We start from the raw sequence: 18,457 nt of genomic DNA, 5'->3' as shown, positions 1-18,457 counted from the left end.
ATGCTACACGTACACGTAGGCGTGAAGAAACCGGGTGCACATCCCTCTTGGCGCAATCATTATGCTCAGATCATTATTTTTGCAAAACATGAGCATGCCCTCTTCATCCTCAAAGTTCCCAAAATATTTGGACGACATCGTTTTCTTCATCTCGCCAGCTACTTGTGGCTGAGAACGACTGTGCCCCACCAGCCATCAGGCATCACTCATCAGAAGACAAACTCAAGTAAATGGTGTCTGTCGTGTTGACGATCATTGGTGATAATAATAATGTCATCACCCGGTGGTAGAGGTGGACCTCTGAGGAAAGCTCACACTAAAGTTGTCAAATCTTCTCTGAAGACCCCTCTCAGCTTGAGCTGGTAAGTTTGCCACTACAACGTTATGTTTAAAAATCAAAATTAAATTCTAATGAATGACTTTTTGAGCTTCATCTCATCAGATGTATATGAATGTACTGACATTACTTCATGCTCTGCGATTATCAAACAGCACTCATTCTGTACCTCGTACCAGTGAACTGAAAAGAAGTAAATCCATCCATACATGATGTACACTACTGTAACAGGGACAATACAGGGAATGGCACTAACAAACTGGAAGTACTTTAATCTGCGGCGGGTTTATTTCTGTAGAAGCCGATGTCAGTGCTAGACTTCTATTCAAATCAGGCTTGTATTCAAGCCACCCATTTCTAGGTATATCAACCCTAAAATGGGCCTTTGTGCTGATGATGAATCTTGGAAATCTGGGTTGATTTCAAAACAGGCATTTATACAAGACACGGCAGGTAGTGTTGTGCTACATCTGAAGTGCTGGGCACTTATCAACTGCAGAAGAGACTTTGGAAGCATTTCTGAGCAAGGTGTCAGGATGAATAACAACTATAGGACTATCATGTCCCCATGGACAATCACAGGACAGACTATCTGGTTGCTAGCTATCACATTTCCATAGGGAGTTGCTCCATCCTTGATGCATACAGATGTATTGGCATGACACTACCTATGTTGAGTTTCGCCAAAGCAACTCCCCCAAGGCATTTGTGTTATTTTGTAATATCTAGATGCAGGAAATACGGCCATCCCATCCACTCAACTGCATTCTCAGCTGTACATGTACCGTAAAGTACCGCCAGAGCGCCCCGTCTCGCGAGAGCGCCCCACCTTGATTTTACAGCCAAGGGAAGAAAATCGTATGGCAGAGTGCTACTAAGTTTGTACGATGTGAGAACCTTCGTGTACTAAGGTCACACTTGGTATGCTTTTATGTGGAGCTCGAAGGTAAACTGGGTACGGATTGACTGCACAATGTGCAATGTTTGTACAAGGTCCGTGTCGTATGACCTACAGACAGGAATCCACCTCCACAAGGCGGCCACGAAAGGACGAGATGGTGGGGCGCTCTGGCGGTACTTTACGTTACTAGTAGCTAATCAGACGACAATGCAATTGGAGTCTGATACAGTGGTCCCTCTATAATCCGGCACCATTTGTGCCACGAAAATCTGCTGGATAAGGGAGGGTGCTGGATTAACAAATCTGATTTACTGCTGCAATGTGCATGAAGAGGACATTTTGGCTACTGAAAATTGTGCTGGTTTATCGAGGGTGCTGGATTATAAAGTGCCGGATTAGAGAGGGACGACTGTAACTCAGATTGCTTATATTATATTGTAGGATACTGATTATTGCCACTATGTATAAGACAATGCTTTCCTGTGCTGTGTGTTTCTTTGCATGTGTATTGTGCATGTGTGTTCGTGCGCATGTCTGTGTGTGAGTATGGGTGTGTCTGTGTGTTTGTTTGTTCGTTTGTATGCCACCCGGTCGCCCGTCTCTATGGATATGCCGGCCACAAGGCCAGAGATAGCTGGCAGCGATGTGGACTCTATCAAGTCTACCCTTGCAAAGTGAGCACAGACATTGCCATGATGTTGGGTTGTTGTGCTACCTTGGCCATATTGGCGATGTGATCCACTTTGAATAGTTATTACTATTCTCAATAATTAGGTACATGTATGCTGCGTTGTCCATGGCAAGTTGATATCACTATGAAATATAGGTTCTATCTATCTCTACTGTACAGCAGTGGATGTCAGCTTCAACAGTTACGCTGTGGTCTACTATTGTGCCCTCTTCCAGGTATCTAGGTGGTTGTAATGTAGGACGGAAGCCGGTTCATTCGCGCAAGACGGAGGCGTCAGCAACGCAAGCAGAAAGCACCCAAGACTCGGCAAAGCTTAATGCCATCCGCCAAGCAGAAAGCACTCAAGACTCGGCAAAGCTTGATGCCATCCGCCAGGCCCTTGCTGCTGGTGTGAATCAGTGTACGCGCGCCTTGGAGAAAGATCAGCTGCTTCTGCTGCTCGTCTGCCGGTCGTGTCCGCTGCCTACCTTGACCCAACACTTGCTACCGCTGGCTGCCACTCGCTCCTGCTGCGCCGGTGCCGTGCCCGGTTTGAGCGATCACCTCTCGTCCGTCATCGGTGTGAAGCGCGTCTTGGCCTTGGGTGTGAAGGTAAGATCAGAACTTCTGGAGGCTCTCTCTGTGGAGAGGTGGCAAGTACTTGGCAGTAGCCGTGTAAGGAACACAACAAGGAGTACATGTATACTGGTAATGCCAGATTCAAACGGTGTAGTCGAATTGTTGTCCAGCATGATACTGTACAACAATCCAGAGTACCTATAGATGAGATCATGTGACATACCAGTAGGTTAAGATGTTTGAATATGGCAAACGCCAGGCAAGACTGGCTAAGTTGGATAACACCTATCCCGGTATATCTCTATGAAGTATGATAGGTATTATTCCTGCTCTGGGATTGGGTGTCAGCTGCACCTGGCACCATCTTCTGAGCCGCTCGGATTCGGATCAATGCTCGTACAGACCGAAAGAACCCAATCTCAACCAGGTCCAGGCACCCTCTTAGCCGGCTTTCTGGCCCAGCTCCTGGAGCACTCACTACAAGCGTACACGGGTGGTCATTTAGGGTATTTGCGGAGCCATCACTACACACACTTGAAAGTTTAAACTTGATAGTAAGCTGTGAACAAATCCCTGAATCAAACTGTCATCGGCCTAAATTCCTTCTCGGTGGCATGAAGATGTAATTTGAGGTTTTTTTTCCTACCTAGCTGTCAAACCTATGTGTGCATGCTGTGGATCTGCCTTGTACATGCACAACCGTGTACTATTGTGGACATGGAAATCCGGTCGGAAGTCGAGCGGCTCCAGGGCGCTGGCCATGCAGCCGCGAGTACGCATTGAGGGCGCCGGCCCCGGTCACTCGATCGGATTTCCAAGTCCACAACAGTTCTTCTTCTAAATGGCGATCGTGCACTGCAGGGCGTAAACTTGCACCATATAACATTTTGGTGGCGTAGGCCTCCGTCCCACATTAATCGCCACAATCATAATGATGCTAGAAAAGGACGTCATCGAAAACCTCCGGGATATTTCCAGGCTACGTGGAACCTGTGGCATGTATGCCCTTGATCCAAGCACACGACATTTTTTCCGCTTGGTGGAGCACAGGCGTAGTTTGCTAATAAAGTGCTGCTCAATGAAACCCGATCAAGCGAATATATGCCACGCTGGGTACTGTGCAGCGCACACCTGTAGACTGCGAACACTGGGATGTGCACTGGTGCAGGGCACACACTTGACATATGCGATGATCGGATCTCATTCAGCAGCAGCATTGTACATGCAGTAGCAGTGCTCTGTCAGTTGTCAGTTGGCTTTGACTAATTGTTTGTTGGTTTCTTCTTCATCTCTCTTGCTCTGTACAGAAGGCGGACAGTGCACAGAACAATGCTATCCTCGAGGACATGATTGCAACCATCAGCACACACTTGCCACGCGTAGTAGTACCCTGGCTGCGAGAAGTGGAAGTTACCCAGAAGGATGAGACGTTGTCTGGCGAGTCTGCATCCTCTGGACATGTATCAACCAAGCGCCGTCACCATGACAACGATGACCAGGACGACGAACTTCCACGGAAGAAGAAAAAGAAGAAGAAGAAATCGACTCAGGTAGTCCTGAAGGCGAACAAGCCGCCTGACCTGAAATTCTTAGGGCTGGAGATCAAGACTCATGAGAGCGACCCACTGCGGCAAGAAATGAAGGCAGAGCGCAAGAGAAGGCGTCGGGAAAGGCCCCGCCTACGCCATCGCATAAGGCGCTCAAATCAAAGCCCATGGCACCGAAATCAAAGCCCAAGGCAACGAAATCAAAGCCCAAGGCAAGACAACTAGCACCACCACCAACAGCCCGGCAACAAGAACAACACCGAAAATGAATACACGTAAAAGGCAAGGGGCTTCCTCTTCGAGAGGAAGCTCTGCATCAGGTAATGAAGAACCAGCTTCAAAGTAAAGAAGAAGAGATCAAACATAAAAATAATAGAATTAATTAAAAGTTAGTAAAAAATATGTTCATGAAAGTAATATCTGAAAATGTGTTTTCTGCTTGCCGCCAGCTACAATATTCAATCCATGATGCGTTTTGATACCGTCTTGCTATTAGTATTATCATACTCAATTTTCAACAGCTTTACTATGGTATATCTCCAATACATAACAACTTGCATGTCTGAACCAGCCTTAACGTATACACCAATGCGGACCAATGTTGAGAGGAGTATGCTGAGACTGTGTACTGAAGAGTGTGGAGGAGTAGAGTGCTAGGCTACACGAATGCTTTCAACTTTCAAGCCAGTGTAGCTCTCTGGTTTTCCAGCCACTCGTGTCCACCAGGTGTTCCATCCCTCTTCTTGGAGAACTTGGCATAGCTGCAGAAACATGCGGCAACAGGGAACACAGAAACACGTGAATGCACCCCCAGCCACAACAGATACACGCACACAAAACCGTAAAGTACCGCCAGAGCGCCCCGTCTCGCCAGAGCGCCCCACCTTGATTTTACAGCCAGAGAAAGGAAAATCCTATGGCAGAGTGCAACAAAGTGTGTGCGATGTGAGAATCTTAGGGCGCGTTCGAATTGTCTTCATTCTAACAAATTTTATAAAGAGATTAGTTGAAGTGTCCCATCAGAACGGTTTCTATCATTTTAGAGTTTTTCAGTGGAATTGTCATGGCGATGATGACGTCCGATCAGATCGACCATCTCCACGTACTACGTGACGTAGCTATTCCAAACTCTTCGAAACTAATCCCCCTTCCCATCAGATGAGTTTCGAGGAGTTTCGAGGAGCTTCGTTTTTCTGAAGAGGCCAATAAGGCCACCTCTTCAGAAAAACGAAGCTCCTCGAAAAGTCAAAGAGTGACAATTCGAACGCGCCCTTAGTAGTGTACTAAGGTCACACTTGGCAGGTTTTTGTGTGGAGCTTGTGTCCGCTCGAAGGTACGGATTGACTGCAAAACGTGCAATATGTGTACAAGGTTCATGTCGTATGACCTACAGACAGCAGATCACCTCCACAATACGACCACGAAAGGATGAGATGGTGGGGCGCTCTGGCGGTACTTTACGGTACTTTAATTAATAGAGGATGACAGGATGCGGCTACTTGAACTACGTACATGTAGCTTTAAACAACAAAGAAAAGTAAAAGCTACAAACATCTCCCTGCTGAACAACGGCATGCTTTTCTCCAGTCTCCAATATCGCAGAAAACCTCAGCTGGTACAATGGTAGTGTTACCGAAAGTTGCGCCAGGATGTGCTAGCCAAGGTTTTGTTCCCTGTACCAAGAGTCCATAGGGTGTTATGGACTCTTGCCTGTACTAGTAGTCCCATGTGCTGTGTGGCAACGGCCTTCGGAGAACTTACAGTTTGTCCAACCTTTTCCTTTCCGCATCGGGTAGCGATGGCTTAGTAGAAGAAAGGGCTGAGGAGATATGATCGGGGGTCAAGACTAAGCCCGCTTGTCCAGTCACCTTCGATACGAGTGAAACATGCGCGCGCACACACACACACACACACACACACACACACACACAACCATACGTGTGTGATTGAGACAAGATAAGTGTAAGACACCATGTGTACCGCCATATTCTCCGCAGTAACAGTAATACTAGTAGCATGGCTGGTGTGTATGGCAATAACAGTAATACTAGTAGCATGGCTGGTGTGTATGGCAATAACAGTAATACTAGTAGCATGGCTGGTGTGTATGGCACATGCCTGTCTGGAAGCCACACAATCCAATCCAGTGCTACCAAACTGTCCAATGCTAATAGGGACAGTGTCCGAAAATCACACCCTGACCTTTGTTGATGTTTAAGAAACAAATGAGATCCTTCTCTTTACCAATATCACCACTACCATCACCACAACCATCACCATCACAGTCTTACCCTGCATTAGGCTGCAATTTTATAATTGTAGCACAAAACTGCAGTGGTGAGGAGGGGGGATGGCAGCGGTGGTGGTGGCGGTGGTGCTGGTGCTGGTGCTAGTTAATTGAGATATGAACAAACTTTCACCTGAATCATAAATCCAAAGTCTGAAACCCCAGGTCATCCGAAGCAAACTTGTCAGTTTGAATACTCCGTGTCCGATGCTCTTGAAATATGACGGAAGTTTAGACAGCAGTGACAGCACACATACCTGCGGTTTCACGCTGTGCACGGCTGCAAGCTGTGCATTGAAGAGTAGAGCACGCAAGTCAGCACCAGTGAAGTCCACAGTGGAGCTGGCTAGCTGTTCAAGGTGGATGTCTGCTGACAACTTCACCTCCGTGGCCAAACACTGTAGGATGGAAACCCGTTGCTCCTGGAAAGATCACAAACACACACGCACACAAAAATTAGTATCGTTATGCAGACTATTGTCATCAGGACTTGGCATGTACTTGGGCTTCAGGAAAAGACGCTATTCAAGGTGAAAGCAAGCCAAGGCTTGAAGCCCAGCCAGCCCGTGTCACCATACATTAGGCCTACCCTACACCCAGTCGCCGGGGCTCCTAGTGCTCAACAACATTGTTACATGTACTTACCCGACTGGGCAGTGGACAGAGGATGGACTTGTCCAGCCGACCAGGGCGTAGTAATGCCGGATCAATAAGATCAGGACGACTGGTGGCAGCTAGGACAAACACACCTGGCCAAAGAGAGATCACAAGATGGTAAAATTAGTAACACAGCGCACACATGCTGGTTGTGAACTGCCCAGTGTTGTTCGTTGGGATGACATTCCCCAAACTGTCTTCATACACATGCTGGTTGTGAACTGCCCAGTGTTGTTCGTTGTGATGACATTCCCCAAACTGTCTTCGTACACATGCTGGTTGTGAACTGCCCAGTGTTGTTCATTGTGATGACATTCCCCAAACTGTCTTCGTACACATGCTGGTTGTGAACTGCCCAGTGTTGTTCGTTGTGATGACATTCCCCAAACTGTCTTAGTAACACAGCGCACACATGCTGGTTGTGAACTGCCCAGTGTTGTTCATTGTGATGACATTCCCCAAACTGTCTTCGCACACATGCTGGTTGTGAACTGCCCAGTGTTGTTCTTTGTGATGACATTCCCCAAACTGTCTTCGTACATATGCTGGTTGTGAACTGCCCAGTGTTGTTCGTTGTGATGACATTCCCCAAACTGTCTTCGCACACATGCTGGTTGTGAACTGCCCAGTGTCGTTCGTTGTAATGACATTCCCCAAACTGTCTTCGTCTAGTCGAGTGCATATGGATATGCGCATGCACGATGTTGTAGTCGAGAGTCCTTTTGGTAGTCTACTTGTTCGTCCCTTTCCCAATACGTTTAGTTTTATCATGTATCGGTGTGTAGCTGTTTAGTTTGTCAATACTAGTATACAGAAGACAACAACACGTATAAGTACATGTCCTCTGTATTCCTGCGCCTCAGGACGCGGATTGGCCACCAATCCAGTACAGTTCACAACACCACTCCGAGGTGTCCAAGCCATCCTCGCCTACAGAACACATGTATGCAAAACGTGTGGGATGGCAAGTGGAGTTGTGACACTAGCCAAACAACACATACATGTACACATACATGTCTACCATGCAGCACACAAGTACTCATTTCTTAGAAATATCAACATGCCTAATGGCAGTAGCTCGAGCAATTCTAAAACTCAAAACTGGTATGGTAAGTACACTGACCTTCCCTGCCCTCTACACCATCGAGTTGGGTGAGAAGTTGATTGACAACACGATCAGTCACACCAGTGCTGTCGTGACCACGTCTGTAAAGGTTCCAGCAGCAGCAGCAGCAACAGCAACAGCAGCAGCAGCAACAGCAAACATCAGAACAAAGAAGTGAAGCGGCCAGGGAAAACACTACCCCATTTCCCTGATTATAAGTCGCAATCGATTATAAGTCGCCCCCCCCCCCCCCCCCCCTTCAGGTCTCAGCCATATATTGACACCAGAAAGAAGTCACGCTCGACTGTAAATCGTGCAACCTTTCTTTGCCCTTGCAATCAGAGCAAAAGGTGTGGCCTATATCCAGGGAAATGCCGTACACAGTTAACGTCACAATCAAACAGAACTATGTACACCAACAGGACAAACATCTACAAGTCAGTGAAGTCAGTCGCTACTTTTTCCTCACATACACCTTCATCAAGCAAGGCTGCATTAGAGCAATAACATGACGTCCAATACTTGTAGTTTACTACTGAATTATGACACTATGCAGGTATTTCAAGTATATGCTGACTCTCAAATGAACCCTGAAATAGTAATGTGACACGGCTGACAGTCTAACGCAAAGAACGCCGCTACAACAGCTATAACACCAGGTCCTGGTGACTGTATACCAGAATACTAGTATCATCAAGAGTATAAGTCCCCGGCGGCCGGGGGGGGGGGCTTATATACTCTTGGTATCATGTAGCATGGCACAGTCCCAGGAAACACCACACGCACAAGAACACAACCACAGATGCAAGCAAGAAGGCAAGCATACACCCACACCCACACAACACACACAACACACACACGCACGCGCACACACACACATACACACACACACACACACACACACACGTGCAGGCACACAGCAAGTACACACAGACTGTACTTGGAAGAAGTGAATAGGGATTTAATGACCCAACACTCAGAAGTAAGTACAGCAGGGACAAAACACTATCATGGCCCCTTTCATAATCAAGCAACACCGAATGTTCAGAATGCCGCCAGATCGTCGAGAATTGCCGCAAGACGCCAGAATGCCGTGAAACAGGTCCATTGGCTGCTGACGAGCTTGAGAGCAGCAGATCTGCTACCATTGCTACAGCTCAGAATGAAGCGTTGGATGAGTATCGCTTACTGAAAGCCGGCAAGCCCATTCCAGTGGCGAGCAAGCTTGTGAAGCTACGGCCTATGTTCATGGGAGACCAGCTGTTTGGACGGACGATTGAGGAACGCCGAGATCCTAGAAGAGACGGCCAGGTGCCCCATCATTCTCCCGAAAGGACACTGGGTGACTGAGCTCATTGTACGTGAAGCTCACGAGGAGAGTAACCACGCCGCAGGAGTGAGTCACACCCTAGCCATGTTATCACGTCGTTATTGGCTGCTTGGTGGGCGCGAGGACATTAAGGCGTACGAGAAGAAATGCAACCTGTGTCGACGACGAACGGCGACACCAGGTACCCAGATCATGGCGCTGCTACCAGCCGTCCGTGTGTCATTGCCGCTAAGAGCCTTCTCGCGCGTTGCAGTCGACAATGCTGGGCCATTCATCGCCAAGTAGGGTCGTGGCAAGCCACGGGCTAAACGGTATCTTCACGTGCCTGCAATCGCGCGCCGTGCACCTGGAAATGGCTACAAGCCTCGACACTGACACATTCATGAACGCCTTCATGAGGATGACAAGTCGCCGTGGTATTCCCATAGAAGTGGTTTCTGACAATGGTGCTAACTTCGTCGGTGCAGCAAGAGAGATGCGTGAGCTCATGGACGCAATGGAGGAGGATGTTGTGCGCCGAGCGGCAGACAAAGGCATTAAGTGGTCTTTCAATCCGCCAGCTGCCCCACATTTTGGCGGAGCACATGAAGCGCTAATCAAGTCAGCGAAGCGTGCAATCTACGCTGTTCTGGCAGGTGCCGAGGTGAACGATGAAGAACTGGCAACTGTTATCACCGGTGCGGAGGCGCTTGTTAATTCACGTCCGCGAACATACCAGTCGGCTGATGTCAGGGACTTGTTGCCGTTGACGCCAAACCACTTTCTATACGGTCAACCGGGCCAGCCATTTGTACCGAAGGGAGCTGATGTTACTCAGCACAACCTTCGCCAACGCTGGAGAGTCATCCAAGACCTCGTTCTGCAGACATGGAAGCGTTGGATGGCAGAGGTGCTGCCGCTCATCAATCCGCGGTCTAAGTGGCGACGAGAGCAGCCGGATTTGGCTGTTGACGACGTTGTGCTGGTGGTCGACCCAGGAACTCCGAGAGGTCAGTGGAGGCTCGGACGAGTCCAAGAGAGCTATCCTGGCAAGGACGGCCATGTCCGTGTTGTCAAAGTGAAGATTGGCGACACATCCCTAGTCCGTCCGATTGCTCGACTGTGCCGAATGGAGTTGAACGATTGAAATGGACAGCGATCCGCTCGTTCAATCTACCGGTAACGTAACAGTTATCACATTGAACATGACATTACATCTAGCTTTGTAGTGCATGGAATTCATCATTTGGTGTGTTTGGGTGTATTGTTTATTATTTCATACTCCGGTGAGTTCAGACTCCGTGAACTTGTAAATAGTTACTAGTTCCATGCTCAGCACATTGTATTGTGATTGATTAATCGGTGTCTAATCAAGGTGGGGGAGAAATGTTCAGAATGTATGTTGCACTCTCTGAAATGCATTATATTATTATTATTGTCATGGCATGATTCACTTCTTTGCATTGCATTACACTGTACTGTAGTGTCTGCTAAACGGTTCCTTTCTTGCTCTTATACGTGTGATGGCACGACACCTGCACCCATATATATCACGTGTTTTAATTCTTTGTTGCCATCTTCCATAGGTCCGTCAAATAGTAGTCATAGGTTTGACTGCAAGCGTCGTATGGTCTCGTCGGGTCAAATGAAAAACCTATGATCACGTGTTTTGTTGTACGAGCAGCGTGACCAGTTGATTGCGCATACTCGTCTGGCCTGGAAGTTCGGCTTCCAAGCTGAGTCTTTTTGAGAGTTGTTCTAATTATTCAAATGTAGTATTATTTATTCTATCAACAAGACAGTTTCAAAACTGGTTATCCTCAAAGCCTGTTGTTGTCTTGCTTGTCCGGAGGCATGTAGACTTTCGTATGTGCGTAGAATAGTTGCAAACACTGAATACCCATACCTTGGTGCTAGGGCATCAAACTCATCAAAGAAGACCACACAAGGCTGTGCAGCCAATGCCCTACAAGTGTCACAAACAAAAAAAGGTATTTTTTAAATAGAAGAAAAAACATCACAGCAACCGTAGTTAGAATCACATACATGTACATGTACAGAACAGTGATCATCACGTGGAGAAATGCACTCATGCCAGGCCTCTTTGCAGATTGTCCCTCAGGACTCAGGCCGGTGGTTTGCGGTGAGAAAGATCGCATAAAGATCGGGTACAGGCAAATGCAGGCATATCACCAGACTGTTCACCAGTACTGAGCCATCCACACCCGTTATCACCAATCAAGTGTACATACATGTGTGTTATAGTTCTGGTTGTCACTATCTACCTGACCCACAGCAAAGCAGTGCAACTCTATAGGAACTCTACCAGCACATGCAGTACATGTACAGTGGTGCTCAATGAAATCCAGTCGAGTCACTCAAGTATGAGCTGGGCGTTGCACAGCGATAGACCTGCGAACACTGGGCTGTGAAATAGTGCAAGGCACAAACTTGAGTGACGCGACTGGATTTCATAGAGCAGTACGGTACATCCAGTACATGTACTGTAAAAGCCATATACTCAATCTGCGGCGGACAGAACTGTTTAGTCCTTTGTGGACTCGTCAGCGCAGCACAGCGGAAATGAGGCCGAACCTGATAGCCATATAAAACGAAGTGCTAACTCTAACGAGTTAACGAGGAGAAATCTGTCGTTAAAATAGAAATCGTTACACAGAAATCGACACATATACTGTCCTATTGAGCGTTGAGAATGAATGAGAATCGTTACCTTTGGTACACGTAAACTAGTCAATTTTGGGACATCGTTATATATGCGCCTCGTTGGAATAATGGCTGGTTTACAGTACATGCAGTACATGCATTGTAAACATGCAGGTACTGTAGCCTATGCATGCAGGTACTGTAGCCTATGCATGCAGGTACTGTAGCCTATGCATGCGTCTAACCTGGCCATAACCTGGCGGACTGCTTGCTCGCTGGCACCTATGTACTTGTTCAGCAACTCCGGACCCTGAACACACACGCACGCACACACACGCACACGCACACAAACACATTCGCATGCAGAAATACAATCATGCGCATATGCATGAGCAAGCACGCATGCACGCACACACACAGATTGTCATGGTCAAATATTCACTACACATCCTAGTGATCGAAGATCACAATGACTATTTATAGCACAACGGACAGAAGTGTATTTTCTGAGCGGCAGCTTGCACACTGCTCATAGAGCTATCCAACAGTCCAAACCAGACCAATGCCAACCCAGCAGTTCCAGTACTTAGCCAGGAGAGAGATAGAGAGAAAGAGAGAGCCAAGATAGAGCATGATTATTATAATTACGAGCTTCTTCACGCACGCTTCAATGCAATGTAAACACCATACACAGAGCCTGTAAAGCTTTTGCATAGACCAAACGGAATGAAAAACGTGATGAAGAGTGAGATGAAGGATGAGGAACGAGCAACAAGAGCATGGTACTAGTAGTTAGATACTGCTCAAGTTCTAACCTTGACATGGATGAAGCGCACATTGCACTCCTGAGCGACAGCCTTAGCCAGAAAGGTCTTGCCCGTGCCTGGCATGCCGTACAGCAGTAGACCGGATGTCAGCTTCACAGGGCACTGAGAAAATACTTGTGGATACTGCAGCAAGAAACACAGCACACAATATAATTATATGCATACTCAAGTATGAACATAAACATACGCAACTCCTACCCCCCACCCCACACACGCACGCACGCACGCACACGCACACACACACACACACACACACACACACACACACACACACACACACACACACACACACATGCACATGGAATGCATGATGTTGCATGCAAGGCATGCACACATACGCTCACACGCTGAGGACATACACACACATATGCTCACACAAATACACAGGCATACACTCAGGGAGTCACAACATACAGCTACATGCTCATGTCAAAACGTTCCAATGGCTAGCACTAGCAGTGCTGCTGCAATTAGATGCAACCAGCTATGGTCACCGAGAGTGACGGTCCTAGCGGGGAAACATCACCAAGATCGCAAAATAACCCTACAATACTCTACTACAGCGCATGAGGTCAGGCAAGAGGCCATGAGTGGGCAAGAGCATGACAAGAATGGTAGGGGATGATCCCTCTTTTGCATGCAACCTTCCTTTTCAGGGATTCAGAGACGAAAAGTAACCGAACGGGTAAACCCTTGTTGCAGCCCTAGATCAAATCCCTTGGAAAATAGAGCAGAGAACTGGATAAGCATTTAAAAGGAAGGTGAAAGGAGTGAATCTCATTCCAGTGAGGGAAGTGAACAGGTGTGGCACAGACACACTACATTTACGTTCTCGTACTCCACACCGTACTGGTTTCACTGGCTCCGAGCACGGACAGAGAAACTGAGCAGAGCACACTAGATGGTCATGACGATCTACAGCCTACTTGTAGAAGAATCACGGGAGGGGGCTAGTAGTTACCTTAGCTGGCCACATGAGTGCTTGCTTCAATGCTGCCTTGGCATCCTCCAGGCCACCAATGTCAGCAAACGTTGTGCTGTCCGCCAGCTTGCCACTACCCTGCACACTCTGGTACAGAACAGGTGTGTAGTCCGCCATCACATGCTCAAAGTCTTCGGCGATCAGCTGGCATGAAGCACCGCCTGAGCTTTCAGCAGAACCGTCGTTGGATGATAGCGCGGCCACTGCCTCAAGAGACTGAATCGTCCGGCAAGCTAGGTGGTGAGTAGCTTGCGCAACCAGATGCTGAAGATCACCGACTACGTATCCGTCCGCCTGGGCTGCAATGTCACTGGGCATGTGAGAAACAGAGAAGAACAGAGAAGATTCATGAAAATATACTGACTCGACAGGCCCCCTGTTTAAACACCAGCATTATTTAAAATCACATCAAGGTTGTACACCTCGCGTACCAGTGTGAATTGCACTGCACGGCCAACCACAATTCTGATAACTATTCGTACAGTACATCAAGAGTATGCGCACCGTGCACGTCATCGTACAAGTGCCAGCAGCCAGTTCAATGAACTTCCGTCTCAACAAACTTTTAGAGCGTCCTATGAATGATGAATGGCATACTGGTTTGCAATACCTGAGATCAAAGTCCTCCTTGGTGGACAAGTCCGCTTTCTGCAGTAAGCGTCTCAATATCTCCAGCCTGTCTTCCTGCAAGCCGAGCACAGAGATGTACACAGAGAAGTGTCGCACAGGACGAACACAGATATAGGGCTGTAAAGCATGGCGTCACACAACCTAAACTGGTGACGTCCAAAGAAAGTGTTCCCTACTCGGCACACATTTCTACATCAAAACCCTTGGCAAAGGAGCCAGCAGTCATCAACGTTTGTCCCACTTGGTCACCGTCTGTCTTTTGCAATGGGTTTTCAGATCATTGGAAAGCTGAGCAAAAGATCTTTCCAAAAGTGTACGACTCGTTAAAATCTGTTGCTGTTTACACACATGTACACACACATAGGCACAGACACACATACGCATGCACGCACACACAAACAGGAACAGCGGGCATACCTTGTTTGGTGGCTGAATGACTAGTGGCTCATGGAATATCCTCCGGCATAATGTGGGGTGAAGGCTATCAGCGGTCGCTGATGTAGCAATGATCGCTACACGATGGCCGCCAGAGCGCAACTCATCTACTAAATCACACAGAGCTGAACAACGACAGCAGCAACAGCAAAAACAACATATTTCTACCAATCTTACACGTGCACACACGCACGCACACACACACACGGCACACACATTATCTGCTACTACAGCTAGTGATGCAGGCAGTTACAAAAATCCACTGTTTATCTGGCACACCAGTTCACTCATGCAGTTTTCACACGCAAGTTTTGCATACTGTACATGCACATGTAATCTTAGTACACAACTGCAGGACACGAGGGGGGTGGGGGGGGGGGGGTAAGATACCTCCGGGTTTCGGGACAATACTCGCATAATACACATTAATTCCCGTAGCTATGCAGAAGACGTTACTTCAGTAACGTCTGGCGCTAGCCAGGGTCCACACAGCTTTAATTCCGTGTTTTTATTGTTTGTTTGTTTGTGACACGCCTGGCGCTATCCCGTATCTGTCCCGTACCGTACCGTACCATCAAAGACCACAAACAGCTGGTCACAATATTCAAATAGGGCTTCCAAATGCAAGATCATAACGTGAAGCAACTTGGAAGAATGAGTATGAATGCGAAGTGTATCGGGGAATCATCCGAATGCATGTAGGGCGATAGTGCGGGTTTGAATCCCAGGTTATGCCTTGAAAAAAATTGGCGAAATGAAAATTTTATATTAAACACCCCTATGCTTTTTTTGGCCTAGGTCATCAAGGTGGTAGACGGTGTCGTATTAAGCGGGATTCACAGAAGCTTTTTTGCGATGCGACACGCGATGCGACGTGATCTGCGACGGATGCGTGCGATGCGAACTCGCGAAATACCATTCACCGAAAAAGTCAGCGATGCGACAACATCTTGCTGATTTGGCTACGTCACCATGATATTCGCGCGGTTTGATACAACTTCTACAAATTTATAAGCAACTCTTGAACCTTTGTACAACTTTGCTGTAGAAAAGGTCAAAATCGTACACCAAATCGCTTGTCGCATCGCATCGCAAAAGTTGAGCCAAGCTCAACTTCTGCGATGGCCCAGTTGCGGCAGTTGCGTGGGGTGCGACATGGCTGCGATTTGGGGTTTTCCCGGTTTCGCGCCTGTCGCATCGCGTGTCGCATCGCAAAAAAGCTTCTGTGAATCCCGCTTTACCCTCGACCGTACCTGTCCCGTACCATACCGTACCATCAAAGACGGCTGGCTACAAACAGCTGGCCACAATATTCAAATAGGGCTTTCAAATGCAAGATCATATTATATATATAAACGTGAAGCAACTTGGAAGAATTAGTATGTATGCGAAGTGTATCGGGGGATGCATGCAGGGCGATAGTGCGGGTTCGAATCCCAGGTTATGTCTTTAGAAAAAAATAGGCGAAATGAAAATTGTATAACATCCCTATGCTTTTTTTGCCTAGGTCATCAAGGCAAAAAAGCAAAGCGTAGGGCCCTGAGCTTCCAAGCTCTCTCGTTTGCTACTGCCACTTAACACTTGCTAGATTTCCCAAATATCAAACGGCAACTGAACTCAACGGGCCCAAATCGCGTGTGCAATCGTACATGGAACAAGAATCCCAGCACAAGAGTCACATTTCGAGCAAACAATGTCACTGTATATTTGTAATAGGCGATTCACACGACAGGCAAATCCACGTTTGTCAGGTGCCCGCAGGAAGTGAAACGTGAGGCTGCAGTTCACACGGCCGCGGGTGGCGGCCAGAGCTCCCGCGAGTATCTGGTGAGTATACGGCGTTACTGTGGTGATTTGGAATGAGTACCCAAAGACAAAGGCCAAACAACCAGGGTTCAAGACTACCGTACGATAGTACGACCTCACAGCCTCATAACTGTAAAAGTGCCCGCAGATGAGTGCAGCCGCGGGCAAAAAGGCCATGGACACTTTTGATTCCCGCGGGCAAATTTTGGTCGCCAGCAGGAATATCTCCATGGGGACTTTCCTGTAAACGTGGATTTGCCTGTCGTGTGAATCGCCTATAAGGAGCCACATCAAGTGTAAGAAAAGTTCAAAGTGAAACTAAAGAACAGCAGAAGTACATTGCAAGAGTGTCACAAAAAAAACAAAAACAAAAAACAAAAAACAAAAACAATGAGCACAAAAACAAAATAGTTGCCAAAATATCTAGGGGGAGAGGCGTACATTTGATAATAATAGAGAGGTTCCGCATCACGTAATTACGTTAGTAAAAAACGTAGTCGATCTACGGAAAGTCTTACGTAAACTGCATGCGCATCTGCGTTCCGCCATACGGAGTGCAAACTCGCGAATTCACGAGTTTTTCCCACCCACTAACGTAAAGTTGCTCAACTTAACGTAGTGCAGAACCTCTCTAATACTAATTAGCATGAATTATAATACTATGCATGTTGGGATAGAATAAACTCCAGCATGGGTGGTAGAGGTCCAGTACATGTACATGTGCAGTATACTGGTGTGCTGCCAGAAGTCATACACCAATGTGTGGTGTGTTTATTTACCTTTCGATGTTTTCCCTGCCCACATGCCTACATGTCTACATGCCACAGTAGACACCCAAATACATTGTATGAGACAGGATGAAGAAATCAGGGAGGAGACGAAGAGCGAAGAATTCAACGTGCTCTCTTGGAACGTGCTTGAAGCCGCCAGGCACGAACGTGGTGACTACGTCACTGCGATGAACAACACGGTGGGAATTCGTCACCAAGCGCTCATAGCATTGTGCAAACGCCGGGTTGCCAACAACGGGAGCACCAAAGCTGTACATTGCCAGTTGGTGGCCGGGATGCTGGGCGGACAGATCCAATGCTGCCAAAGTGGACAAGGCACCGCCCAGCGAATGCCCAGTCACGAGAATACGCTTGGCACCGGGATTGTGTGACACAAGACGAGCAACTTCAGCTAACAGCTGGCTGCGGAGTGGAGCATAGGACGCCTTGAAGCCTGCATGCACTCGAGGAGCATAGCCAGCACAAGGACTTCCAGACCAGAGTGGCTCGGCGAGGAACTGCAGGTTGTTCCACCAGTTGCGCAGCGTAGTGCTGCCGCGGAAAGCCACAACAATGGCACTCAGTCGCTGGTCAACGCCAACAATGGCAAGTGTGTCCTCCTCCACACTCTCCAAGGTGCGTGACAGACGAAAACCTGACAACTGCTGCCTGTAGGGGCGGCACTTCCTGCATGAGAGGTCAAGTATGTCTCCGAGGCTGGTATCATATGTGATGCGGGATACGACAACAAGATACCTGGCCAGTGTCATGTTAAACGGCTCCACTGCGGACCTAGATGTCGAATGAACCAGCTCCACAGCAGTCACATCTTTCAGAGTGGTGCTAGGTTTTCCCAGCCTTGAAGGGGAATGAGAAAACGACTTGCGGTGACTTTGACCAACACCGAACGGCAAGTTTGCAGACAACAAACAGCATACTGGCAAGACAGCC

General features: G+C 47.7%; 2 protein-coding genes across 3 annotated transcripts in view; one reads left to right on the top strand and one right to left on the bottom strand.

Moving 5' to 3' along the window:
• Window positions 1-148: 148 nt before the first annotated feature.
• Window positions 149-4,617, top strand: LOC135809206 (ribonuclease P protein subunit p38-like). 2 transcript variants are annotated; one of them, XM_065322496.1, is made up of 4 exons: window positions 149-362; window positions 1,862-1,912; window positions 2,145-2,520; window positions 3,795-4,617. In XM_065322496.1, the coding sequence occupies exons 1-4, from the start codon at window positions 271-273 to the stop codon at window positions 4,257-4,259; spliced, it is 984 nt and encodes a 327-aa protein (XP_065178568.1). In that variant the 5' UTR covers window positions 149-270; the 3' UTR covers window positions 4,260-4,617. The 2 variants fall into 2 exon arrangements, with proteins under 2 accessions (XP_065178568.1, XP_065178567.1); XM_065322495.1 differs by lacking the exon at window positions 149-362 and having other exon boundaries at window positions 371-1,912.
• The window catches only part of LOC135809195 (peroxisomal ATPase PEX1-like), a 24,572-nt gene continuing 10,415 nt past the window's right edge, over window positions 4,301-18,457 (bottom strand). Inside the window, exons 11-21 of the mRNA XM_065322483.1 lie at window positions 14,913-15,055; window positions 14,476-14,549; window positions 13,845-14,175; window positions 12,872-13,006; window positions 12,302-12,366; window positions 11,299-11,358; window positions 8,102-8,184; window positions 6,967-7,070; window positions 6,579-6,743; window positions 5,796-5,902; window positions 4,301-4,795 (exon numbers count right to left, since the gene is read on the bottom strand). Coding sequence (XP_065178555.1) covers window positions 4,714-4,795; window positions 5,796-5,902; window positions 6,579-6,743; window positions 6,967-7,070; window positions 8,102-8,184; window positions 11,299-11,358; window positions 12,302-12,366; window positions 12,872-13,006; window positions 13,845-14,175; window positions 14,476-14,549; window positions 14,913-15,055 — 1,349 coding nt within the window. The 3' untranslated portion in view covers window positions 4,301-4,713. The remainder of the gene's footprint in view (window positions 4,796-5,795; window positions 5,903-6,578; window positions 6,744-6,966; window positions 7,071-8,101; window positions 8,185-11,298; window positions 11,359-12,301; window positions 12,367-12,871; window positions 13,007-13,844; window positions 14,176-14,475; window positions 14,550-14,912; window positions 15,056-18,457) is intronic.

The sequence above is a fragment of the Sycon ciliatum genome, chromosome 2 (assembly GCF_964019385.1).
Source record: "Sycon ciliatum chromosome 2, ocSycCili1.1, whole genome shotgun sequence".
NCBI classification, from domain to species: domain Eukaryota; kingdom Metazoa; phylum Porifera; class Calcarea; order Leucosolenida; family Sycettidae; genus Sycon; species Sycon ciliatum.
The sequence above is the reverse complement of the archived record's forward strand: the minus strand, read 5'-3'. Positions and strand labels throughout refer to the sequence as shown.